Source organism: Daphnia pulex, chromosome 3 (genome assembly GCF_021134715.1).
Source record: "Daphnia pulex isolate KAP4 chromosome 3, ASM2113471v1".
In the NCBI taxonomy this organism is placed as follows: domain Eukaryota; kingdom Metazoa; phylum Arthropoda; class Branchiopoda; order Diplostraca; family Daphniidae; genus Daphnia; species Daphnia pulex.
Window position 1 is genome coordinate 8,116,126 of NC_060019.1, and position 24,748 is coordinate 8,140,873.

General features: G+C 39.6%; 6 protein-coding genes across 14 annotated transcripts; 3 read left to right on the forward strand and 3 right to left on the reverse strand.

Annotated features, from left to right (window-relative positions):
* Positions 1-30: 30 nt before the first annotated feature.
* Positions 31-2,564, forward strand: LOC124190565 (tetraspanin-31-like). 4 transcript variants are annotated; one of them, XR_006873000.1, is made up of 7 exons: positions 31-154; positions 623-751; positions 809-976; positions 1,048-1,128; positions 1,191-1,412; positions 1,830-2,022; positions 2,234-2,564. XR_006873000.1 is itself a non-coding variant. In XM_046583310.1 (6 exons), the coding sequence occupies exons 2-6, from the start codon at positions 692-694 to the stop codon at positions 2,297-2,299; spliced, it is 597 nt and encodes a 198-aa protein (XP_046439266.1). In that variant the 5' UTR covers positions 31-154; positions 623-691; the 3' UTR covers positions 2,300-2,564. The 4 variants fall into 4 exon arrangements, 2 of the variants coding, with proteins under 2 accessions (XP_046439266.1, XP_046439267.1); XR_006873001.1 differs by having other exon boundaries at positions 60-160; XM_046583310.1 differs by lacking the exon at positions 1,830-2,022.
* LOC124190563 (zinc finger protein 830-like) lies at positions 2,390-4,886 on the reverse strand. Its single transcript, XM_046583307.1, has 3 exons — positions 4,704-4,886; positions 3,013-3,750; positions 2,390-2,942 (listed from the first exon to the last, which is right to left on the reverse strand). The coding sequence occupies exons 2-3, from the start codon at positions 3,589-3,591 to the stop codon at positions 2,622-2,624; spliced, it is 900 nt and encodes a 299-aa protein (XP_046439263.1). The 5' UTR covers positions 3,592-3,750; positions 4,704-4,886; the 3' UTR covers positions 2,390-2,621.
* Positions 4,887-6,000: 1,114 nt separating this feature from the next.
* LOC124190566 (protein hairy-like) lies at positions 6,001-7,634 on the reverse strand. The gene is made up of 3 exons (XM_046583312.1): positions 7,346-7,634; positions 7,168-7,269; positions 6,001-7,068 (listed from the first exon to the last, which is right to left on the reverse strand). The coding sequence occupies exons 1-3, from the start codon at positions 7,415-7,417 to the stop codon at positions 6,145-6,147; spliced, it is 1,098 nt and encodes a 365-aa protein (XP_046439268.1). The 5' UTR covers positions 7,418-7,634; the 3' UTR covers positions 6,001-6,144.
* A 987-nt stretch (positions 7,635-8,621) lies between these two features.
* On the forward strand, positions 8,622-10,194 carry LOC124190570 (zinc transporter ZIP1-like). The gene is made up of 4 exons (XM_046583320.1): positions 8,622-8,865; positions 8,938-9,162; positions 9,226-9,464; positions 9,540-10,194. Exons 1-4 carry the CDS (start codon positions 8,738-8,740, stop codon positions 9,944-9,946), a joined length of 999 nt encoding a protein of 332 aa, XP_046439276.1. The 5' UTR covers positions 8,622-8,737; the 3' UTR covers positions 9,947-10,194.
* A 67-nt stretch (positions 10,195-10,261) lies between these two features.
* LOC124190569 (ubiquilin-1-like) lies at positions 10,262-13,131 on the forward strand. 2 transcript variants are annotated; one of them, XM_046583318.1, is made up of 10 exons: positions 10,262-10,524; positions 10,626-10,911; positions 10,979-11,169; positions 11,232-11,411; positions 11,477-11,634; positions 11,698-11,963; positions 12,040-12,211; positions 12,284-12,425; positions 12,495-12,633; positions 12,695-13,131. In XM_046583318.1, exons 1-10 carry the CDS (start codon positions 10,426-10,428, stop codon positions 12,763-12,765), a joined length of 1,704 nt encoding a protein of 567 aa, XP_046439274.1. In that variant the 5' UTR covers positions 10,262-10,425; the 3' UTR covers positions 12,766-13,131. The 2 variants fall into 2 exon arrangements, with proteins under 2 accessions (XP_046439274.1, XP_046439275.1); XM_046583319.1 differs by having other exon boundaries at positions 10,280-10,524; positions 11,477-11,613.
* Positions 13,132-13,133: 2 nt separating this feature from the next.
* LOC124190567 (cytoplasmic dynein 1 intermediate chain-like) lies at positions 13,134-18,120 on the reverse strand. 5 transcript variants are annotated; one of them, XM_046583313.1, is made up of 17 exons: positions 17,961-18,120; positions 17,643-17,749; positions 17,484-17,574; positions 17,322-17,421; positions 17,146-17,255; positions 16,945-16,977; positions 16,699-16,719; positions 16,145-16,192; positions 15,420-15,542; positions 15,111-15,339; positions 14,900-15,038; positions 14,591-14,824; positions 14,278-14,515; positions 14,055-14,215; positions 13,843-13,983; positions 13,658-13,783; positions 13,134-13,574 (listed from the first exon to the last, which is right to left on the reverse strand). In XM_046583313.1, exons 2-17 carry the CDS (start codon positions 17,739-17,741, stop codon positions 13,329-13,331), a joined length of 2,139 nt encoding a protein of 712 aa, XP_046439269.1. In that variant the 5' UTR covers positions 17,742-17,749; positions 17,961-18,120; the 3' UTR covers positions 13,134-13,328. The 5 variants fall into 5 exon arrangements, with proteins under 5 accessions (XP_046439269.1, XP_046439270.1, XP_046439271.1 ...); XM_046583314.1 differs by lacking the exon at positions 16,945-16,977 and having other exon boundaries at positions 17,961-18,119; XM_046583315.1 differs by lacking the exon at positions 16,145-16,192 and having other exon boundaries at positions 17,961-18,119.
* Positions 18,121-24,748: the final 6,628 nt, after the last annotated feature.

The window sequence follows — 24,748 nt, forward strand, 5'->3', positions numbered from 1 at the left end:
AAGGAATAAATATCATGAAATCCAAGAACTGTCAACGTAAGCGAATGGCAACGTCTGGCGTACAGACGTCAGTAGAGAAGTCATCAGAACAGCTGCTTTCCAATCCTTCCAACTTTCACAATCATTTCTAAAGTGACTCAAAGAGTTGAGCTAGGTAATTGTAAGTTGTTTTTTCATACACTGTATAAAGGAAATGGCAAAATAGATATAGTTGTATGTTCTTGTTATGTTGCTTTGAGTAAATCAGATTGGAAAGTACTATAGAATAAGAAAAGCAAAATCTTTATTGTAGTAAACAGAAGATTAATGTAACTAATAAAGTAATAAGGTTAACGAAAAGTCATCGCGACTTTTTGAGAAGACACACTTACTTTTATTAAGTTTTTAAAGGTTTAAAAACATGTCACTGTTATTGATTTTAATTGTAAAATTTAAATTGTTATGACTAATATTGTCCCAATAAGGTGCAAGTGTGACTCGAGTTTGACTTATGAATCTGTTGATAAGACAGTTGAGTAATCACTACAAAATTTAGCATTGTGTACATATAGGATAGGATAGATAACAAAACTGATAAACCTAGTGTAAGTTCTTTAATCAATACCTTTGTTTCACCATTCAGGAAGTGAGTCAAGTGACTGCTAGTCGTGTGCAGAGTTAATTCAGAAATTTCCTCAACAATTTCATAAAAATGTGTGGTGGATTTAAGTTCTCCAAAAATGCACTTATTGCTCTCAATATCCTCTACATTGTAAGTTTTATTACATCATCATGTTATGTTCAAATGGTAAAACTTTTCTTTTTTTAGTTAGTTGGGTTTATCCTAATTGGAGTAGCTACCTATGGGAAAGCTGCCAATTTGGTAACTAGCTTACCTATTATTGGTGGGATAGTAGCATGTGGCATATTTCTCTTGGTAATTGCCATAATGGGTTTGATTGGAGCTGTAAAACATCATCAAGTGCTTCTTTTCTTCGTAAGTTTATAAATTTGTTAGTATTGGTGTCTTTTGGGTATGTATAATTTTATATTATTTATACTTTTCAGTATATGGTGGTCCTTTTCATCTTGTTTGTCATCCAATTTGCCATAGCCTGTGCTTGCCTTGCTGTGAATTCAGATACTCAGGTAAATTGTAAATATCTTGTTTTCATTAACAACATATGTTAGCCTTTTTTCTCTCCCCACAGAAAACTTTAGCTGTAGCAGGTTGGAATAGTGCTGACAATGCCACTAAAACAGATGTTCAGAACGCTTTTAATTGTTGTGGATTCCACAATACCACTGATTCGGGTACCGAATGCGCGGATAAATGCCCTACTTGTCTAACGTGTGAGAGTGCACTTGAAAATATGATCAATTATGGTTTCCGTGTGTCAGGTGGAATTGGTCTATTCTTCAGCTTCACTGAGGTATTTTGAATTATGAATTATAATATTGCCTTTTCTTTTAGTTTATATATAAGTAACTCCTACATGTTTACTAACACTTAACTCAGATCTCAACATTGCTTATGTGATATGTAAATAGCATTAAGTATTCAAACGTAATATTGTAAGGAGAAACATGCTTATTTTTCACAAACGAAGGCTCCCAATGAAATTCCTTCTGAAATCGTAGTTATCATTACTTAATTGATATCGAATTAGAGGCATCATAGCTTAATTAAAATTGCATGAACTGTCGCAATACTTTGTACACCCTATTTTATTTGGGGGCTGCACATTAAACTGTTGCCGAAGTCTTAACGTAAAATAATTTTCGGCCTTCGATAGGTGGAATTAAATCTTTTTTCTTGTGTGTCATTGTCTCCATGTTGCGTTCTACAGTTCGTTGGAGTGTGGTTGACCGTACGCTATCGCAATCAGAAAGACCCAAAGGGCCACCCCGGTGCTTTTCTCTAAATTCTTCCTACGAATCCATCTGCCGTTGATCCCCCGTTTGTTCTATTCCATTTTACCGTACCCTTTTTTCTCCTTCACACTTACCATCTTTGCATAACACTCATTCCTAGGACTCAAGGTACTGGTCTCCTCCATAACTAACATGTTCATCATTTTATGGCTTATGTGTTGTTTTGCTTTGAGCTTATTGGACACGGTTCTTTGAATTCATTTTTTGTAGGTGCTTTACCGTAGCTAGGCCTAAATTTAGCGTTATTATTATTGCCTTTGTTTTCTTAAGTTTTATCTAAATTGTTAAATTTAAATAATTTTTGTTTTATTTTCTGCAGCTTGTGGGATTCTCAGTCGCATATCGCTTCAGACACATGGCTGCTGGAATGAACGAGGTGCAGTGATTTTCGAAGACATGATTGGAAACTGTGTCAAAGCGCTCCCTACACTAGAATTTTCATCAGCTCCCATTCCACAATTAATTTTTTTTTATTATTTCGTCATGTGTGCTCATCGTCCTTATTGGACTTCAGTTAGCAAAAGTTTTATGTTTTCCTTTTTTCTCGGAATGATGCAATGCCGAAGTGGTGCGGGATATGCGTAATATAATTGATGTGGCAATAGATGTTGTTCAGTTAACTGAAATACATTATAAATCTAACTATCAAATCGTGCTTTCCGGTATATTTAACATCAACATTTTGCAGGACGTTTGTGGACAAATGATCATGTAGCCTTCGATCGCCAATCAAAGAATTTGTCCATTTCAGCGTCGTCCTCGTCGCTTGAACTTGTCTCTTTCTCCTCTACCATCGATTCACGAATAGCTCGAACACGCTGGCCATACAATTCTTTCTTTTGTTCCAGCTCAAGAACTCTCCCCCACTTTATCATTTGCTCTTCAATTTCTTCCAGCTGTCTTTCAGCTGTAGATTCTTCCTGATCTTCCTCTTGGATGGCAACTGATGCTGTAACTTCATCACCAATTTCTTTCTGGAACTTGTTCCACTCTTCTTCTACAGGGTCTTTGAATTCAATTTGGCGAACCTATAAACAAATATCAAGATATTAGGTTAAATAATAAGTAGAAATAACATTAAAGTCTTTGGCATTGAACCTTGGCATCCATCTTAGGGTCATCAAAAAATCCTTCAGGTATGGCATTAGAAGAAATAGCATCTCCTGGCTGTGAAGTGGATATTTCAGTTCCACTTGGTGTTTGAGAGGACACTTCAGGTGCATCGTCAGTTTCCATGTCCTCAATTAAGGTAGGTGTTTCAATTTTGACTACATTAGAATCATACTTGGGTTTTGTTGAGTTTTTTAGGATGCTTTTTATTGGCATTGGGGCAATGAAATTAGGAGGTTGGTTATCAAAAAAATCTTTCGGAACTCCTTTCTTGGATGGTGAAGCTGAGGAACCATTAGTAGTTATTGAGTCTGCTTTCCGTTTGACAGCAGGAATAATTTGAGGCTTGGTGAACTGTGCTTCAACTTTGGGATTTTTCAAAGAAAGCACTTTTTCTCGGTGTAGTCTTCCATTGACGTGGGCAGTCCAGACCAATTCATTTTTGACAACGCTATTACACACGATGCAAGTCAGCTGTCCAGCACTGTTGTACTTAGCTAGCGGTGAATCTATTTTCTTAGCAGATCCCATTAGCTTTAAGGACGATTTTGATGAACTCGATGCCATTTCAATCTTATGTAGAGCAACAACAAAGTTTAAAAAATTCGGTTGTACAGTTATTAATTTCGTCCAATTTTGCTCTTTCAAGTTTTAATCAAAACAACAGTTGTCGACAACTGCAGAAGCACCACCTGGTGAAGGAACTTGAGCCTATCGACCTGTCATCTGGTAACCAAAAGTTGCAAATAAATTTGAAAATAATTTATCAATTTCACACTTGAGCTCAAACACGGCTATTGTTTTATTCTTCAATGCATGCCTAATCATTGTCTCCGTGTCTCTATCCTACCACATATGCAAAAAGAAAAAAACTCAAACAGACTGACAATCCAAAAATTAAGACAGCCATTGGGTAGTGTTCATGCTTCGTGGTTTGACAAGAACACTTGTCTGAGAACGAAAATATGATCAAGAATGTTACGCCAGCCAATCGCTTGAAAAAATTTTCAAATTAAAAAAGAACTATTTGATATACGTGTTTGCTCTAGATTTCCCTGTTCCACTTTCCCCGACTCACTCTTTATTAGTCCACTCAACCTTTATTACCTCTGTCCCAAAAATCCCACTTTTTTCGCCCTGTGAATAAATTTAGGAATAAATCACGAGGAATAAAGTCTTTTTACCCAAAATATAAACATATTAATTAATTTTTGATCCATATAAAAAATATTATTATTCAGCCATTTTCAGTTTTCAAGCATCAAGTTTTCAAAACATATTATTTGAGCGGTATCTGGAATGCCCATGTGCCATTCAGTAAATTAATTAATCCCAATAGCTTTATTAACATGCAAGTGTCCAGTCTGTATCTAGTTATACCTTCACCAAGCCTTTCACTTTTGTACGAGATCGTTTAACTACTGATGTTTCGATTAAATAACACACTAATGTACAGAATTCCATAAGATTTAAAATTCTTATAGATTGAGATTTCTGAATTTGGCTCGGAAAAATTGGATTGCATTTTTTACTTGAATTTGAATGGCTCAAACGTTAACGCGCATGTAAATTTTTCTTAAATCCATGAAGTCCTGTAAACAGAAAATAGTTACCAACTCCCCGACAAAATGTCGTGACCCGTGTGTCATGCTTTGTTCATTATTTAGTCGCTTACTTACGGACGTTATCAACGGTTTTCATGTCCGGTTCAGAATTTCGATGAGAATAATAGAAATGTAAAGAGAACCTTCTCCTTCTTTCTCTAACGTCCCATTTCACTAGAACTTAACTTGCCATTTTTTCATTCACATTTTCAATGAACGAGCTCAACGCTCCAGCTCATCCTCAGTCCTTTACTTTAAAGAATGGAAAAGGGACAGCTTAAGTAATCGTTTGCCACTTCCGGCATGTTGAAATCGGATATCTCGTTTGATTTCCTTATCACTCGTGGTAGATATAGTAGTCGTACGTAGATATCGCTGTATGAAGTGTACACAGGGATATTTCTCGACGTGAGGGACCTTTACTAGACCCAACGGTCATGACCTCAGAGAGGGGAAGAGATTGTTGTTATCTACGAAGATCGGGTTTCCAAATGTTCAGGAGATCGTTTATATAGAAAGCGCCTTTTGTGAACAGGCCTTTTAGCCGCACAGCTCCATCGAGCGCATCAGGTTGCTGTGCTTTTGCCGTGAGAGTAAAAAAGACGTACGTACTATATACTGCGCGAGAGAAACCTGAATAGCGAGCATCTATTTCCTCGTTCCTTACTAGGCTACTTCCATTTCCATTCTTTCATTTAAAGCAATGGTAGTGTTTAGGAGAATTATGGTTTTTCGAGAGTTGAGCACCAGAGTTATTTTAAAAATATGTTTAAAAAAATTAAGCATTAAAAGTGAATGCCAAAGGATGATTACCGTAGGCAGGAGAGTTATGTCATATATTATGTAGAAACTTCTAGTGATAACACGCTGGCCTTTTTTGTTATTTAAAGAAAAAGTCAAAATTATTCAGTACGTAAGAAAACTTGATTGTGACCTACGAATGTTATACACATTACGATTACGTTTCCTTGGCTCACTACAGAATGAATTCTGTAGATTAGATTTATTGTACAGAGTAAAGATCGACATCGTTAACCCGAGAAAGCTCAGTGCGCATTTAATAAATTCAGCTGAAATTTCTATATACAGCATCATAACTTGTTCTCCCTTATATGCGAATGTATAAGCCAGTGTAATGCCAGCGCTGACTATATAATTGAATTGTATCAATATTAATATTAGCTGTTGGCTAAGTTAGCGTAAATTAGGTTTGACTGTGCCGTCTTTCCCAGCACATCCAGCGTAAACACCATTCATGCGGAACTGCAGCTATCATTATATATCAAAATGTCCCGGAAAATTGAAAAATCACTGTTGACAGTATATCACTGCATTTCAAACTAGGACGGAATAACATGAAACTTCGTTTGAATAACATGGCATATTATTTATTATCCTCATTTATGTACAATTCATGAATCACGATTATGAGTTATTTTTGTTCGGTAAGAAAGTAAACATACAATTAAATCAAAATCAAATCAAGACACCCATTATCACGTAGTTTTACCGAGTTTTACCAAGGTCTCCATACTTTCATACGATCCGCATCCGATTTCAAGGAAGGTGATGAAATATGATCGTCATACAGGCTGATTTGATGTCGATAAATAACTTCGGGTGAATGTTGGTAGTGTTGGTTGGAAGTCAAAGAGCTGGAAGAACAATCTGATGGAAAAGCGCTGGTTGATGGGACACCACATGCAAAAAGTTCCACGATATTGGCATCGCTCGTCTTCCATTTTCTCTCGCATGACATTGAAGAAGGGACCACCTGATGATTTTCCCACTTGTTGCCTTGATTCAAGTTCTCAGCTGACAAATCAGGAGATCCGAAGAATGGAACGGACTTGAAACCGCAAGTCCAGCGAGACGGTATCACGTTGAGCGCATTGCTCGGTGAAGAATTCGGCGTTGATGTTAAATCAGCAAAGCTGTTGATTTCGTTTGAAAATGACCGTCGAGAGCACGAGTCCCGACTTTCCTCCGATGTTGAAGGTGATGAACAAATACGATTTGCAGGTGAAGAGCTGTCCATGACAAATTCGGAAGGGTCCATGTATTTTTCTTCAAACGATGTGCATGAGTCGCTTCCGAGCGAAGGTGAAAGCGATTTTCGGTTGGTCAGTAGTTCGGGAACTAAATTAGTTAAGCATCGGTCAAGATATTGGCCGACTCTTTTTTGCAGGTCTCCTTCCATTGCTTGCTGGGGTTGATTGTGTAAAACTTCTCGAACGATGCGAGCGCACTCGATGAACCCATCTTTAAACCTTGACGATTGATTAGATCTTGGCGAAAAACCATTAGGGATCGGGCAGCTAGTGCTTCCATCATTTGAATTGTCCCGCATGTTATTACGTCGTTCCTTGTGAAGCTTCTGGACGTAGTTTACAGTTAGTTCTAAAACGTCGGCCTTCTCCAGTTTAGCCGGTCGGGAACCCTGAAATTTAAAATTTTTATTTAGTTCCAGCTTCGTTTTTAATAACACTTTAAACAGTTAAAATATAATGTAAACGAATGCAATATGTATAATACACACCTCTTTTTTTACGCTGTCCGTTTCCATGAGAAGATCTTTCAAATCATTTAGGCTCTGGTTGATGCGTGCTCGACGCTTCTTTTCCATTAAAGGTTTGCGCACCTATAATTCAATTTTTTTTAAAGGCCAAAGTTAACAACTATTTTATTTGCGAAATTCAAATGTCCATTTCTTTTACCTTTCTGCTTTCGGAGCCACGAGCTTCAAAACATTTACGATCTGTTAAACACGAATCACTTTTTCGGTTCATTTTTATTTGTTAAGTGCAATCAGGGAACAGAAGTGTAAGACTTGTTAGCTCAAAAACCTACAGACGAGTACTGCGCAAGTTTAAAGAGTAAACGGATCGTTACAGTTGAGGTGTATGCGTTACAACAGTTTGAATCCAACTGAACTGGATGATCACGAGGCTTACTAGGATAGGATGGTCTAAATATTCCGTGGTACACCCTGGGAACCTACGAAAAGAACAGGTTCGCAGGCCTTTAAATGCCGACAAACTGCCATTGAAAAACTGTTGAATGAAGGACAGTGGCAACCGTAAACCAAGCACCTCCCATTTCTTCCCCCCGCCCTCAATATAATCGTATACGCTTAAAGCTCGATGAATGTAATTTTCAAGCCCTCTTTTCACTTTTCCTCTCAACCGCCCCTCAGAAAAAGAACAACTTAGTCTCTGCAGAAGAAAAAAACACTTTCGCCCCGTGGTAAGCGTGCCGCAACGTTTCCCATGATTGGTTCCTTCCCTGTGAAATTTATTATCCGTTGTCCGTACTGACGAGACACTATACTGTTACATAACACAATAACAAATATGAAATAAAAATCGAAAATATCGAATGTTTTTTGTGAAGGCTTTGCCAGCGAATTAACAAAGGTGCAGAAAAAAGAACCAAAATGTTTAACGGATTATTAAACATTTCAAATGAAGTGCGGCCATAGCATTTGTTAGTCTCACATTATCGTGAACTCTTCTAAATATATGATGATTATTTGATTAGTAAATTAGCCTATGGGTAAATTATTTGGGGTACTACAGTATTAGGTTAAATTTAATAAAAATTAATTGACATTAAACTACAATTGTTACCGCGTTTCGTCTTTCTCAATTTTATTTTATTTTTTATTGTATTATTCAAATTCTATAGCCTACATATAACATTATGATTTACAGTCCCTCTGATAGTCTGATTGCAGATTCCCGTATTGACTACCATGCTCCGTGCTTGATGCTTCTGATCTGAGCCTGAGCGATCATTTTTCTACTCTTTTGGTGAACTGTATGCAAAACATTCCATTTTGTGTTGCTTAGTAACCAAAATATTCAAAATTTAGTTTCATTACATTTCGTACTCGTTAAAGCGTGAAAAGCCGGGGAATGCAAATTTCTAAACGATTTTGTATTTTTTACTGTTAATCTCCGTAAGATGGTGTTTACTGTTTACTGCTGGGCTGTCAATGGGCGTCTGCTGGGCTTGAGTCATACCCATAAAGTAATTACTGATGATTCAGTGAATTCTGTGACTGATTTCTTCACTCCCATGTCAAGAAGAACTCACTTTAATCTACCATGGACATTAACAAAGCAAAAAGCATTGTTCTAGCTACGTTATTTGTGGTTACACTATTATCATGTTTACTGCCATTAAAGCTAATGGATACAATCCGAAATGTCGCAGATCCTGTTCGGAAACTAAGGTCGCATATTTTTTTTCTTTCTTCTAAGCAAAAATTGATGTTTACGTGTACGTTTTTCTCTCTTTTCTTAAGGTACTCACGAGTAATCAGTTTGTTGAACTGTTTTGCTGGAGGAGTTTTTCTTGGGACCTGTCTACTAGATTTGTTTCCTGAAGTGCAAGACAACATTGATGAGGTCATGGTTGCGTTGAAAATCAACAGTTCATTTCCATTTGCCGAATTCCTAGTTGTTCTAGGACTCTTCACCGTTTTAATTGTGGAACAAATATCTCTTGATTGCAAACATGAACCTTCACAGTAAAATGATAACAACAGTATGTTAAGTGCAAAACGACTCATTGCTTCAACTTTGTTTTTTAGACAAGAAATTGGTGAAAGAGAACCTTTACTTCAAGGTTCCACAAGGGAAGTAAATGCAACAAATGCTGATCCTGAGGTGTCCTTTCTTTATGGAAGTGGACAGCCTATCAATGAAGCATCTCATCATAGTCATAGTGGTCATAGCCATGATTCTCATCATTCAGCCAATTCATCTCTACGATCTCTCTTATTATCAGTGGCTCTATCTCTACATTCCATTTTTGAGGGATTAGCAATAGGTAATATTGAATTTCTAATCCTCTCTTCATATAAAGTTATACTAATCTCTTTTTTTGTTTCTCAAAACATCACAGGATTGCAAAAAAATGTAGAAGAGGTTCTGCAAATTTTTGCGGCTGTAGTGCTCCATAAATGTGTAATTGCATTTGGTCTTAGCCTCAATCTTGTTCAGAGTAATCTTCGGACCAGAGTGATAATTCAGTTGACTCTAATATTTTGTCTCGCTGCTCCGATTGGTTTGGGAATCGGAATGGGCGTTGAGTTAATTAGTAACTCTCTTGAGGCAACAATATTGAGTGGTATTTTGCAAGGTATGGCTTGCGGAACGTTCCTTTATGTGACCTTTTTCGAAGTGCTGCCGCACGAGTTGAATAGCAATGATCTGAGAACGCCAAAAATGCTCTTCATCATTCTCGGCTTTGCCGCGTCTTGTGCTATCGTCTTTCTGGATCCTGACACTGCAAAACCAAGATGTCCTTAGTTTATAAAAGTCCAATTTTATATCTCTGGAGAGGCATTCTCAACTCAATATGAATGCCAAGGTCTATTAAAACATTATTTCTGTGTTTATTGAAAACTTGACATTTAAACTGTTTTGCAAACAATGAGGCGCGTTAATTTCGAATATGATCATATAACACTTTCATAAATAAAAATGTGTACATAATTTGTACTTTGATACTGTAAGCTTGGATTTTCATAAATATAATGAAGCAATAGTGCGTATAATCATGGTGACTAATCATAATTTCAAACATCTTGGGGAAAGAGGAGTTCGAACTAAAAGCTTTGGACGACAACCGCTAGGCAGCGCACTGGCGGACGTCAGCGTTTACCCTTACTCTCGAATGTGGTAATCAAGAAGACGACAGAAACTTTCGAACAAGTTCTGGAATCTGAAGTTGTATTGTTCTATAATTATTTTGGAATACATACGAGTGTTCGTTGAATTTCTAAAACATGGCTGAGTCGAGTGAGCCACAAAAAATAAAATTGACCGTTAAAACCCCGAAGGATAAGAAAGATGTAGAGGTACCGGAAGAGGCCTCAATCAAAGAGGTAATGCTCAAATGAACAATATGTAACAAATTTGTTTTTCTAATGAACTCTATTTTAATCCTGATTCTTGGTCTGCATTCTAATGTATATTTCCATTTTAGCTGAAAGAAATTGTAGCTGAAAAGTTTGGGGCAACTGCTGAACAGGTGTGCCTTATCTTCGCTGGCAAAATTCTTAAAGATCAAGAGACATTGAAAGGGCACAACCTGAAGGATGGACTCACAGTACACCTTGTCATCAAATCTGGCAATGCCATCAGAACCACACAGGAATCACCAAGCAATGTTTCATCCAACACGATTCCACAGCCGTCTGTAACTCCTAGCAGACCGGCAGAGCCGAGTCCCTCATCTCCCTTTGGAATTGGTGGATTGGGTGGTCTTGCAGGTTTGTAAAAAAAAAAAAAAAAATTTGAAAAGTGTTATGTTATAAAATTGTGTTTTTGTTTATTTAGGTTTATCAAATATGGGATTGGGCTCAGGGAACTTCATGGAGATGCAGCAAAATATGCAAAGGGAAATACTTTCAAATCCTGAAACACTACGCAATATGATGGACAATCCTCTTGTTCAATCACTTATGAGTAACCCTGACTATATGAGACAAATTTTGACTTCTAACCCACAAATGCAGCAGTTGCTGGAGGTAGGCAATCTGTGTTATAAAAGTATGGAACTCTGACTAAAATAGAATTTGAAATTTTGCAGCGTCATCCAGAAATCAATCATGTAATGAACAATCCAGAACTGTTGAGACAAACGATGGAAATTGCAAGGAATCCTGCCATGTTGCAGGAACTTATGCGCAGTCAGGATCGGGCTCTTTCTAATTTGGAATCAATTCCAGGAGGTTACAGTGCCCTTCAACGAATGTATCGCGACATTCAGGTTTTAAAGAAATGGAAATCTTTCAAGAAGCTTTGCTCACTGATGGATGTTGATTGATTCTTTAGGAGCCAATGTTCAATGCTGCTCAAGAACAGTTTGGTGGCAATCCTTTTGCCGCTTTGGTTAATAACGCCGGGCCTCTTGCTGGGTCGGCTAATCCTCAAGCAGGACAAGAAAACCGTGCTCCTTTACCAAATCCCTGGTCTGGACCATCTTCGACTCAGTTTGTTTATTGTCAAGTATGCTTATTATAGTAAATGAAACAAAACACCGTTTATATTTTTAGGTCGCCTGGAAGCAATTCTGAGACTAGAACTGGTGGTGAAAATCGAAGCCCATCCAGTTCAGCTGCCCAAGGTGTAACAGGCATGCCAGGCATGCCCGGCATGATTAATTCACCAGGAATGCAGTCTTTGATGCAGCAGATTGTCGATAATCCGCAACTTATGCAGAGTATGATGAATGCCCCTTATGTCCAAAGTATGTTCCAACAAATGGGTTCAAATCCACAACTAGCCGAACAGATGATCCTCAACAATCCTCTATTTGCCAGTACGTTTAGTTAATTGTTTCATTTCGTGTTATTTTGTTTTTCAATTATTTATTTTATAATATCACCGTCAATCAGGCAACCCAGCTATGCAAGAACAAATGAGGACAATGCTACCAACATTCATGGCTCAGCTCAATAATCCGGAAATTCAGAATTTGGTCACAAACCCACAAGCTATGTCGGCGATGATGCAGATTCAACAAGGAATGGAGCAACTCCGACAAGTCGCACCATCGTTTGCTACTACGTATGACAACTTCTCATTCTATAATAATCGGCAGCGAATGTAAATGTAATTCTTGTTCGATTGATTTTGCAGGCTTGGTCTCGGTTCTCTTCCTCCGCCTTTGAATCCTGCTGCAAGCACTACACCCGCTGCGTCGGATACGACGACAACAGCTCCTCCACCGACGACTACCCGGCCTGGATCTGACGCTTTTAGCAACATGATGGCAAGCATGGTAGAAGCGCAATAATTGATTTTTACACACAAATTCAGTAAAACAACTATTTATTTTTCGAACGGATAGCTAACTTCCCTAGCAGGTCAAGGTGGAATTGGAAGCGGAATTGGCGGTGGTTCCACCCAACCACCGGAAGAAAGATACCGTTCACAGTTAGAACAATTAACAGCTATGGGATTTATTAACAGAGAGGCCAACCTCCAAGGTAATTTTTAAGAAAATATTCAAAACAGACAAGTTTCTTAAAATTTTATTTTTGTTTTTAGCCTTGATCGCAACCTTTGGCGATGTGAATGCTGCTGTGGAAAGATTACTGCAGAATCGCCCTATGATTTAAATGTTGTCTGAAGATTTTTTGTGTTCTTTTATTTTCATAATTACCTTTCCTTCTTACCACTCTCTTGCCATTCTTTTCTTATCACCTAGTAATTCCTTTCTAACTCTTCTCGGTTGAGTATCTTGAAAATGATCAGTTGATTTCGATATCGAGCGCTAACTTTTCAAGACTGTTTACAAGGTACTTTTTCTTGTAGTCAGACGGGTTGTAACATTGATTTCTTTGTCTAACATCTCTTGTCCTATTACCCTCCTTTAAGTTTTTTTTTCCAGGTCTTTCCAGACACATTTCCAAGCCTATCACTTCTCCCTTCCTTTGGTTGTATAATCTGATGTTAGAATCCATCCAATATATAAATGATCAGAACGTTTTGTTGGTGAAGTCTTATGTAATTCAATATTTAATCTTGGATAGAATTTCAAGTACCCACACGTGCATTATTCCCATTCCAAAAGCAAAAAAAAAACAAAGATAGGTATAGAAAGCACGTCGGCAAAAACAGGATCCTTGAGGTACTTGGGTTAACATGTGTACAAAGACCCAAATAAAAGCGGATTAATTGGCTAGCGGAGTGGAGCAGACGAAGAGGAAGACATGCTGCCCAAGCTGCTAGGAGGCGAAGTGGTTCCGGCCAACTGCGAAATGCTGCTGCCGATTCCCAGGCTACTACTGGCAGGTCCACTGCCAAGGCTACTGCTTCCTACTCCGAAATTCATTTTTTCCATGTCTTCATCCAGCTGATTTTGATGCAACTCTTGAAGTGTATGAACCAACCGCGTCCATTCGTCTGCTCTTGGAACAGCCAATTGCTGAAAATTTACAATTCATTTAAAAGTTAAACATTAAACATTAGAAGTCAACAGTACGAAAGATATACAAGATAAGTTCATACCTCTCCAACTTCATAAACCCAAATTCGCCCATTATCATCGCCCACAGTGAGATTCATTCCAGATTGGGTCCACTTGACACGATTTAAGGCAGGATTGCCGTCAACATTAATACTAGTAACTGGTACCTAAATAATATTCGAGGTTAAAACCAAATTTTAGAGGTATGAAAAATCACAAGACCAACCTCTGTGTCTTGATTAAGATTCCAAACATCAAGACGGCCCATGCCGTCCACTGTGGCGAACACAGCTGGATGAATTGGAGACCAAGCTACGTCATAGACATAATCACCATTGTCTTCAAATGAATACAATGGTTTGTTCTCCTGCAACATCGAATAAAAGAAATGGATTAGTAACTTGATCCGTAAAAATAAAAAAATAAAACTATTCTCACCTTGAGACTCCAAAGTTTGACGGTCCAGTCGACAGAGGACGTAAGAAAGAGGTGTGAAAAATCAATAGGTCCTTGAGAGTTGTGACAGTCCATGCCACGAATTGGTCCTTGGTGTCCCTCGTAGGTATCGATAATTCCGGCACGCGGTCCGTGACGACCAGCTATTTCGATTGATAGTCGTGTTACTTCGACAGGATGCAACGAATTATTTGAATAAAAATACCGGAGTAGATTGTGCCTTCCTCGCTGCCAACGATGAAATTGTTGATGTCGGATTGGGGCTGGGGGAAGGCCATGCACGTCGCGGCAACGGCACGACTTTGGCGCTGTTGCAAGTCCAGCGTCTCCTGCGGTTGTGCCAGCATATCTAAACTCCACGAGCACATTTTCCCGTCAGTTGAAATCGAAATCAAACTGTGCGAATTTTGCGTTCCGACTACACTTAGGCAGTAGACCGGGTGCTGCAAAATAATTTAAAAAAAAAAGTTGAATTAAGATTGAATGCTATAGGGATCAAACGAATTCAAATGTTTTACCGTGTGAGCCATTGCGGATAGGGGACTACGTTGGACGGGTGTCCTCTTGGGACTGCGATTATCCCACAGGACAATTTTTCCGGAATAGGTGCCACCCAAGATCAAGTTCGGGTGGAATCGAGCAAAACAGCAGGAGAGAACGGGGGATTGACAGTGGAAGATATACTCGGGTGTCGATTTCTTAAAGCGAGTATTCCAGACAAGACAAACGCCATCGGGATCATGTGGTGAATCCTGCAACAATTCAACAACAAAAATCATCATTTATCAATACAAAATACTGGAAAATAAAAAATGAGTGGGACATACTTCGTTGTTATGATACGATGCAACCAACAACTCTGGAAATTGTGGCGACCAATCCATGCACGTCACACAGCGATTGCGCGACCAGCGTTCGTCATAGAAGCAGCGGTTCAAATGAATCTTGTAGCCAGAACGGTCATCTCTGAAAAGAAAAATCTTTGAATGCAAACCACACATTTGAGTGATGGGAAAAAATAAAAATAAAGAAATTTACACATTATTGTCGGTTTCAGAAGCCCCCGTGTAGTCTGTAAAGATGTCGACGTGTTCGCTAAGAGCACGTTCGATGATGCGAGAGGATTGACCAAAGAATCGCTGGAAATCTTCCGTCATCAGAATCATTTGCTTCTCTTCTTCGCTTAGTTCTCGAGGTGGTTTACTCTGCGGCTGCGACTCCTGTTTGAAAGCTGCCTCTTCCACCGACGTCATGGCCGGCTTGACATCTAAAAAAAAAAAAAAAAACGATGTTGAGAGTTAAAAATATTAATTATTATTCACTTTTCACTTGATTGTTGATCATCACCTTTAACTTGGGGCATTCCGTGCGGAAGGATGCCAGGTGGCAAAACAGAGTTGCGCGAGGCGTAGCTGCCGTCGAGATTAGGTAGTGAACTGTCATCTTCCTCCGTCCTGTCGTAGGTGAGAACTGAAAGACAGAAATCAAGAACAAGATGAGGGATTAAATTAAATGGCGACGATTTTTCGTGTCTATCAATAAGGTGCAAAAATAAAACTGAATACGTCAAAGCCACGAAATAGGCATGCACTGCGAAGAAAGGGTCCATCTTGCGATTGTGACGACGGATCGTGAAGAGGTTACAGTACGAGTTACGAGGGTAACGACAGGCGAATGTTGTGAGGCAAAAGAGAATGAAACGAGAAAAAGTCTTGGGCAGCATCAATCAACAAGGAGGGTATTAAAGCACTTCAAGCAACTGATCATTCAACGGTACGCTAATATCTGGCAATAGCCAATTAAAAAAATGTTTTTTTTTTTTTGGTGTGTTGTTGCTGTTGATTGTTAGAACGTCCGACTTTTAAAAACTACACGATAGCCTCGATCAGGGGGATACCAATCACCAGATGCTGGTCGAAACCAACAACCAACTTTTTCCGAACTAAAATCGATGGAAATAACCGAAATTAAGAAAAAAAAATAGTCTGGTTCGAAAAAGACGATGGCGTACACAAGAAAAAAAAAAATCAGATAGTTTGATTTGAATTGGTCGAGGGACCCGTGTCACCTACCTGGGAACTCATCATCCCACTCTAAAGCCGGATTGAGGTTATATTCATCTGAAGATACAAAAGTTCAAAAAAGAAATGGTGTGTCAAAGGTCGGAGAAGGGGGAGGCCCACCAATCGAGAGACGAGAGAAATATAAAAAAACGGAGAAAAATGGTATTAGGTAAGATCCAATTCAGTTCGTTTCAACACGAAAAGCTCTGATGTTGAACAGATACTACGTCAATGAAAGTCATCTGCCGATGAAATATTTCCACCTCAGTCATTCAAAAGATCATTAAGCTATTGAATACGGCAATAAGGCATGCAGATGGCTACCAGGTTAGGACACGTGACCCTCAGACTTTTGGATCGTATGGGGAGAGCTCAAATGAACTGTGAAGGGTTTTTGTTTGTTGTTGTTTGTTTGTTTTTTCAAATTACGTTTAAAAAAAAAAAACAAGTCATGGCGGGTGGGAGATATGACGGCGTCGGAATGTGGAAGTAAGAAGCCCGTTATTTCATTACATACGTAAACAAATGTTAAGCATCACAAGAAAAACGAAATCAAAACTCACCGTAGTAGTCGACTTGGTGGGCTGCTCAAAGAATTACATGGAACCAAAAAGATACAAACAATATGTCACACATAGTTATTGAAATGGAAAGAAATCTAGTTGCTTAAGTCTAGATATAGCCAAGCGAAATTGAATACTGCTTAAAAAAAAAAAAAATAATTGCGTTTCACGTATGGGTATTGTTCTTTTTTTGTTCGTTTGTTTTTAAGGAAGAGAATAGGTTAATTGGAGATGTGTTGTTATTACCTTTGCGCGCTCTCCATAAATCATGGTAGTATCCTTGACAATGGGAGCAGCAGCAAAGAATGGATAGGGTTACTTAAAGTTAACATTTACCCGTTATTTGTTTCTAGCCAACATTCGAGTCATTATAGGCCGTTTAGCTGTACGCGGTTCCCAATTCACAAATTACTGATCTTGAATTATTAAGGAACAAGTTTGACATACCTCCTCTTTCCGGGCTAGCAACTGTTTGAGTCTGCTTGGCATAGGTAACAGTTTCTTTTGGCGGAATGTCGGTGGTTTGGACACTCACTTTGGTCAACTGGGGTTTCTTTCTGTAATCGTAAAATAAAGACAAGAATAAGATGGTGTGTGAAATCAATCAAGAAGAATGAACCTACCGCATTTTGCGTGTCATAAGTGGTGATTGGACTAGACTGGAATCAGGTGTTGATTGATTACTTGGTTCTTGTGTTGACGGCACATAAGTTGATAGCACATCTAAGAAAATTTAAATTTTAGAATAATAATATCATAGTAGAGAGAAATTCCTATCAACTTACCAGACACTGGTTTCAAACCTTCACGCTTCAAAAGATCATCCATTGTGACATTCTGGTCACCTTCTCTAAGAACTCGATGGGAGTTTTCCACCTTAAAATAGTTAAGGCAGGTTAAACTGTGTCAATAAAAATTAAGTGCAGAAATGTATTTAGCAGTACCTCTTGCCTTTCTCTTTCTTGTTGCCTCCTTTGCTTCTCTTTTCGTAGCTCTTCCAACTTGGCCTTCTTTCTCTCTAGCTCTGCTTTTCGGTCAGCCATTGTGATACCTACACAGAATAAGATGTTCAAATACCGTTCACCTTAAAATGTAACAGCCAATATATCTATCGTATTTCTACACTGCGTCTTCGAGATTATATTTGTTACATCAGTTTACTAGCCTATCTATGACACATTCATAGGTGTGTCTCATCATGAATAAGAAATGTTGTCTACATTATGACGCTGATGTATTATAAGTTTACCGCCATTACTTACTAGTATATGTTTCTCACAACAACTTTAAAGAAGGAACCACAAACAAATAAATACAATAACTTTTTTCAATCAAAAATCTTCTTTTTCTCAGCTGTCACTTGTAAAATGGCCGGACAGTCACGAATCCGACATTGACAGTTCGAGTCAGAAACTTAGCCGATTAATTTATATTTAGTTTATTTACTGATTTTGATTTGAAATAAACCAACAATCCAATAAATAAAAAGCTAATATAAATTATTTCAGTTATACAGTCAAGGTTCTTTTTAAAAAAATAGTTGACGCTGTAAAAATTAAAATTTACTGTAAAGGCGCCGAATGATGCAATTTCAAAAACACATTGGAAATGTTATTTTTTAACAAACACAACTTGACTGATAACAACAAATACATTGCACTAGATTGCATGAGACCGCTCGCATTATATCATGAAATGATGTTATGCATGAAAATGTATTGAAATTCAAATCATTTAAAATGAGCTCATTAAAATAATCAAAGCGTTGGCTGAAATCATGTCATAAAGTAATTTCTCCACACATGCATTAAAAAGAAAATAAGCTTTCAAAATATTTAAAGAAAATGGAGTTTCAAAAACAACAGTATTGAAATGCCAATGTAATCCTGACAGATCGGGCTACGCCATAAACCGTAACAAGATAAAAAAATAAAAGCGAAGCCTTTTTGACGAGAAAGGCAACAACTCCGATAACTATGTACACATACCAAAGTGAGTAAATTGGAAAAACAGATGTGCTGCTGCTGCCTGCTGCCTGGCCTGCTCACATGGCCAAACGAGAGGAAGTAACAACTGGCCCAGTAGATCCCAGGCATTCCTGACAAAAAAGAAATGAGCACTCTCGGGAAAGAAACGTTAAAGTTAAAGAGAAACACAAAAAAAACATTTATGGAATGCCTGGAACGCATTCTGATCACTTTTCTGTGATCAGCGATGGCGACTTTGATGCATCGGGACTTTTTTTAAAAAAAAGGGAAATATTTCGAAACTTTAACGAAGGGTGTAGTACACCGGCAAGTTCCCACCGCGTTATTGCGTATATAGACGAGAGAAGGGTGTATACATGTATATACTGGAGATGGTGGGAAATAAAGCTCTTCCGTTTGTCTCTGACATATCTTCTTCTTTCTCCCCCCATGTTTTTTTTTCGTTACTCGTTATTGGTCAAAGTCGTGCAGCATGACTTTTTTCTTTTCCTTTCGTCCCGTCTGCTGCTGGCAATGTTTTCAAATGCTTCGTATCATCAGCACACCGCCCAGGCCTTATTTCCCGACTAAAAATAAACGCAAAGGAAAAAAAAAGAAAGAAAAAAAAGGCGGATAGGCCTAAGGTATGTTTACATACGATATATAGCCTAACGCTGTACACACACAAGCCCACAACCCCTCTGCGCAACATTTACAGAGGCTGCGTGGGAGAAAAATCCCGGGCGCGCGTATACTGGCTAAGTCTATGCCTGGTTAATTACCTTCGCTTCAAAACATTCTCAAACGCCGGATCGCCCTTTTTCTCTCGTTATTCATTTGTCTTTTCCCTTTTTTGAGCATTGAATTTCACGCTCGGGAAAGACTAAAGAAAAAAACATCAATGAGGAAATGCGCTCACGATCTTCTTTGATATTTATAGTGAAATTAATGGAAGTTTTGGCTGGCGCGCGTGTTAACCAGCCATTTCCCAATTTGTCCAACTGTTTTATTTGAGCTCTTATTATTTATTTGGAGGCCAAAAATCAGCAATAAGGATAATGCCGAATAAACGAATCCCAGCAGTTTTGGTTTATTCTCACCAGAGAATAATATCTACAACCGTGTCATACCAATGCAAATGAGGCGGAAGCGGAACACTTCCGGTATATATAGAGAGCACCAGCAGTCCGTCTATATACAAGACGACACGGATAGAGAGGGAGAAGGAGGAAACTGTTGAGCGCTCGACTGGTTTCTATACGGAAGAAGAAGATTAGAAGAGACGAGGGAGAGAATGAAGCGAAAGAACTGATGAAATGTCGTCGGGGAATGCGGTCTGTTTCTTCTTCTTCTTCACCCCACCACCACCCCCATATTCTTCTTCTTCCTCCTCCACAGCCATCGTCGGAAACATTTGAATGAATCTAAAGTTAGCCGGGGTTGTTTTAGTGACTTGTTCCCGTTTCCAGCCAACGACGCCCAGCAGCAGCAGCCAACAGTCGTCACGACGTCGCCGACCAGTCGGGTTGATCCTCCACCGCGTCAACCGTCGTCGTCGGCCCCGATGACTTTGCGTCATCCGTGCGCGGGGTGTGTGTTTTGCTTATGACCGTGCATCAGTGACATATCGTGCCGCAAAGAACTCGATTATATCCCTCGAATTATATTTATCTATTCCAGCGACCAGAGATCGACTGTAGATCTTTGACGAACGAATCGCCCGCTTCTTGAGTGTTTGAATTCTATTTGGATTGTCGGTAAGTTTTCCAGCAATTATTATCCAATCTAATCTGTTGCATGGATCTGTGTACCCAATAACATTGAACCCCCTAAAAATAATTGTGGGAAATAATAACTGGTCAGGCGACTTTGTTATCGGCTATTCGGTTGCGGGAGCACGTGGACCTCCAATTGAACTCGTGAGAGTTCCTCATCAGATGAACCGTCTTAGTTGGAATGCTACAACGATCGTTGCGTGATCAATTCCATGTTACGAATGTGACTATAAATCAGTTGAAAATGGAGGACAGCAGCACCATATCAAAAAGTGAGGGCATACCCATTCATTTTTTCGGGTCCCGTGACTCACTCTCTTATATACATATCTCTTAAGCCCATTGCACCACGCCCAAAAGGTCGGCTCCCAGCAAAAGTCTTTGGGGAAACAATTCCACATTCGTCTACATAAGAACCTGGAGCCTCTCAGTTCGTACGGTACATTTGTTGCTCTGCTGGGTTGCAGCACACAGTGTGCGTGAAATGGTTGGTAGAACTCGCTAGATGTCGTGACCGTGGCGCTTCGTAAATCACGCCCGCCAAGCACCGCCCGCGACGTCTTTATGGCCTTTGGGTTAGTTGTCGAGGGGTTATATGCATGCAGCCAGCCATACACGCAGTCGAGCGTGCTCGTGGTGGGACCTCGCCAATTAAGCGTGAAAACCAAATGAATAGTCGGGCCCATCACACACAGCAACAGCACACACAGCACACATCTGCTGAACGACATGATTTATCACCTCGCACAAGAGTTGCTGCTGCAGGGTCTCTGTTGCACATGCCAGCCTAATATTGCGTGTGTTATGTTGCCCAGCAGTATCTTATACCTGCAACTGTCAGTCACGTCGCCGCGGGATTATATTATTACATCAGATTTATCTATTTTCTCTCCATGTTTTTCTATTTGAAATTATTCACGAAATAAAAATAGGAGGACAAGAATTTGGCCTGCGCAATTTTTTAGTTTTTGCGTAATATACATATACGCCGGCTTCGTTCAATGATGGATGGGCAGCGGCAGCACAAACCAATCCGACCGCATATATCCGATTTGGTTCTTTATAGTATCTAACCCACCGCGTCTGCTATATATTACATATAAGATGTGAGCTTGCCAGATGCTGTGTTTTATGGCGTCTATAGTCTATCCACGCACAGCAGCAGCAGCAGCCATAGCGACACAATGTCACGTGAGAAATATATGCGAGCGAGTGTATGCCATGCCCTTATTGTGTACACAGCACAGCGGGAATGTGTGTCTAAAAATGGACGGGAATTTTTTAAGGGGCGCAAGTGAGCGCGCTTTTTTGACCAGTAGTGACGAAAGCCATCTTTGAAAACCGTCCAGCACCACCAGCACTATACGAGTACGAGACTAACGATAAGTGCTGCTCGGATATACCATTTGTCCATCCACCCCCCATCGTGACTCACGAATCAAATAAGGGTATAGTATACATCGGATATAGCGGAATGAAGACCAACCGAATTTTGTTTTCCCTGGTTCAAATAAAATTAAAGTCAATAATTTAAATTTTCGAAAGAGAAATCTGCCATAAATAGTCATTAGATCGTCTTTTGATGTCACTTTTCTTTCTTCTTTTGGGAACCTTCGTGTGTGTGTGATGTGATGTTGCGCCGTTGTGGGCGTTTGATGGCTGGGCGGGCGGGCGGCGTGACTTTCATCTTCTCCGGATGGATGAAGCTTGACCAATTAGCGCGCGAGCGGGCCATGTCTAGTATAGGTATATAACTGCAGTCTATACAAAGTCGTGTCGGCGCGCACAATCACGCAGCTGTTGTATGTATAGAAGGAGGATATATCAGTGGCGCGGGAAAAAGAAAAAGAAAAAATGAAACGCACTGCTGCTGGTTCAAACAAGAAATGTGAAATTGCGCCGCGCGGTCGGATTGAGAGTTGATGACGGGCAGCTCATCCGTGAAACGAAAAGGAGCGCGTCTCTCTCTTATATTATATCGATCACGGCCATCTTCTCTGCTGTTATACAAGAGAGCGGCAAAGCGACTTTGTGTGTGAGCCCTAGACACTTTTTTGTGTGTGTATTTTATTTGGTTGTTTCTCATTTTCTTTTGTTTTCTGGTTTCTGCTCTCCAGTGAACCTCATCCAATAATCCGACCTCACGACGAGAGGATAACGAACGAACGGTGCAACAACCGCGCGTCTTATTTCCCTTATTGTTAGACACAGACTAGTTCTTCTACTATATTATATTCCCGCGCTGCTCCTTGTGTTAAAATGTGAACTCACGGCCGTCCCTCTGCCGGGCCCAGGAGGCAGTTGAGCCAAAGTTGCTCCTATATAGACAATAGACTCCCGGTGATAATCAAACGGAGGGGACGCCCACCAATCGAGTCCTAGAATCTGTGGGACTATTTGGGCTCTCTTCGGCAGCCATCTCAGCGACACACATCGTGAGTGGCTGCTGCTGTTTTGTTGGTCGCTGCTGCGCAATCGGTTACCTACAGAATGAGTCATGATGGAAACCGGTTCGGCGGTTCGCCTTGAAAGGAATAGAGCTCTATAACAGAACAGAACAGCGCCGACGTCCTTTTTCAGTTCTTCTGTGTCTCCTTCGTTCACTTCTTCTTCTTCTTTTTTGGGGGGAGAATAAGAAAACGACGAGACATATTATTTCTCTTTTCTTTATTCTCTTTTGGTTGCTGATCGGGAGAGAGAGTGGCCCAGAGTATTTCCATGTGCTGGGCTTTAATTATCTCAAACGAAAGGGAAAAGAATAAGAAAGAAAAAAGAAAAACGTCTAACTGACAGGTCGACGTGAGATTGACAGAGACGAATTTTGTGTGTGCTGTGTGTACGTCTTTTTCCCTCGACCATATCATCCGAAAAGGAATCAGAAAGAGAAACGTCCGTTAGATATGACCGCAGCAGCACGGCGGTGCAAAAAGTCTCCTCAAAAGACAAACAAAAAAGAAAGAAACTAATATGCAATATCGATTGCTGACCGTGACTTCTATTATATAGCCGAGGAGAAAAAGAAACTAAAGAATAACGCGCTGTAAACGGATAGGCCCGATGGGTATATATAAATGGAAAACAATTTTCTCTTATACAAGAAATAATCTGCGTGTGCAGCCATTTTTGATACATTGTGCTGGCAGGTGGCTAACGAGGTGTGTGCTGGTGCCATCCCACCAACCGCCAACGAATCGGCCACACCCCGCGCGTTGGATGAAATTCTAGACATTCCAGATTGACGGGTAAATCAACTGCGCTTCACCAAATCGCCAGCAAATTTATACCTTTTTTTGCTCTCTGCGCTGTTGACTTGTGTATGAGATGTAATCGTCTATCCATCTATCCGTTTGATTTTTCTCACGGCACCAAGATGGATGGAAAATGAACACAGAGTTTGTCTAAATTCCCTACATAGGAAAAAGTCGAGTGGTGAAACCGGAGCCGATAATCGGATACGGATAATCAGGTGCGCACTATAATATAATATTCAAGTTCTCCAATCGCAAAAAAGGAAATTGGAGATTATCTCTCTGCTCGTCTGGTGCTGGTGCTGGGAAATAAGAAAATGAGCTGTAATAAGCTCAATATATACTATTAGATTGCCGACAGGAGGGTCATCGCTATATATATAAATAATGTCGGCCCATTTCAAAGTTGCTCATGACCATTCATCACGCCAGTTTGGATAGGCGCAGATCAAACTCTAAAGAGGAACAGGGGGGAGTCGCTCAGCCTTGGTGATGGATAGAAAGGAGGGGGGTCCTTTTGATATATGTTGTATTATATTACTGCGTGGCTGAAAATGAAATATTACGTAACATCAGGAGGATTGATAATTTATAAAAGGTAGCCCAGCACAACATGTATATAATAAAATGTATTTTAGAAAGGGGAAAACTCTAGCTCCAGGTGATGTGACATTTTCGCGGTCCAGCGACTCCAGCTCACGGGTGAGTCATCGTGAAGGTGTTTCACGTCCAGTTCTCACACATACACCGAGGTCAGCAGCAGCAGCAGCTCGGGATGTGTATACATTCAAAAACGTTCATTATATAGAAATAATAAAATACGAGAGCAAGCCAGTTTTTTTGTTTGTCTATTTTATATCGAATAAATATTATAAAAAAGAGATTCGGGAAGGAAGAAGAAGAAAAACCAGCTCAACTGGATCGAGCCAGCACATTTGACGTTCTCTTTGACATATAAAAATATAATATACACGTCCACCATTTTATATAAACGAGAAAATTCTCAACTGCTGGACTGTAAGTTTGTCTTGTTCTTCTTCTTTTTTCTGCCCCCGTATAT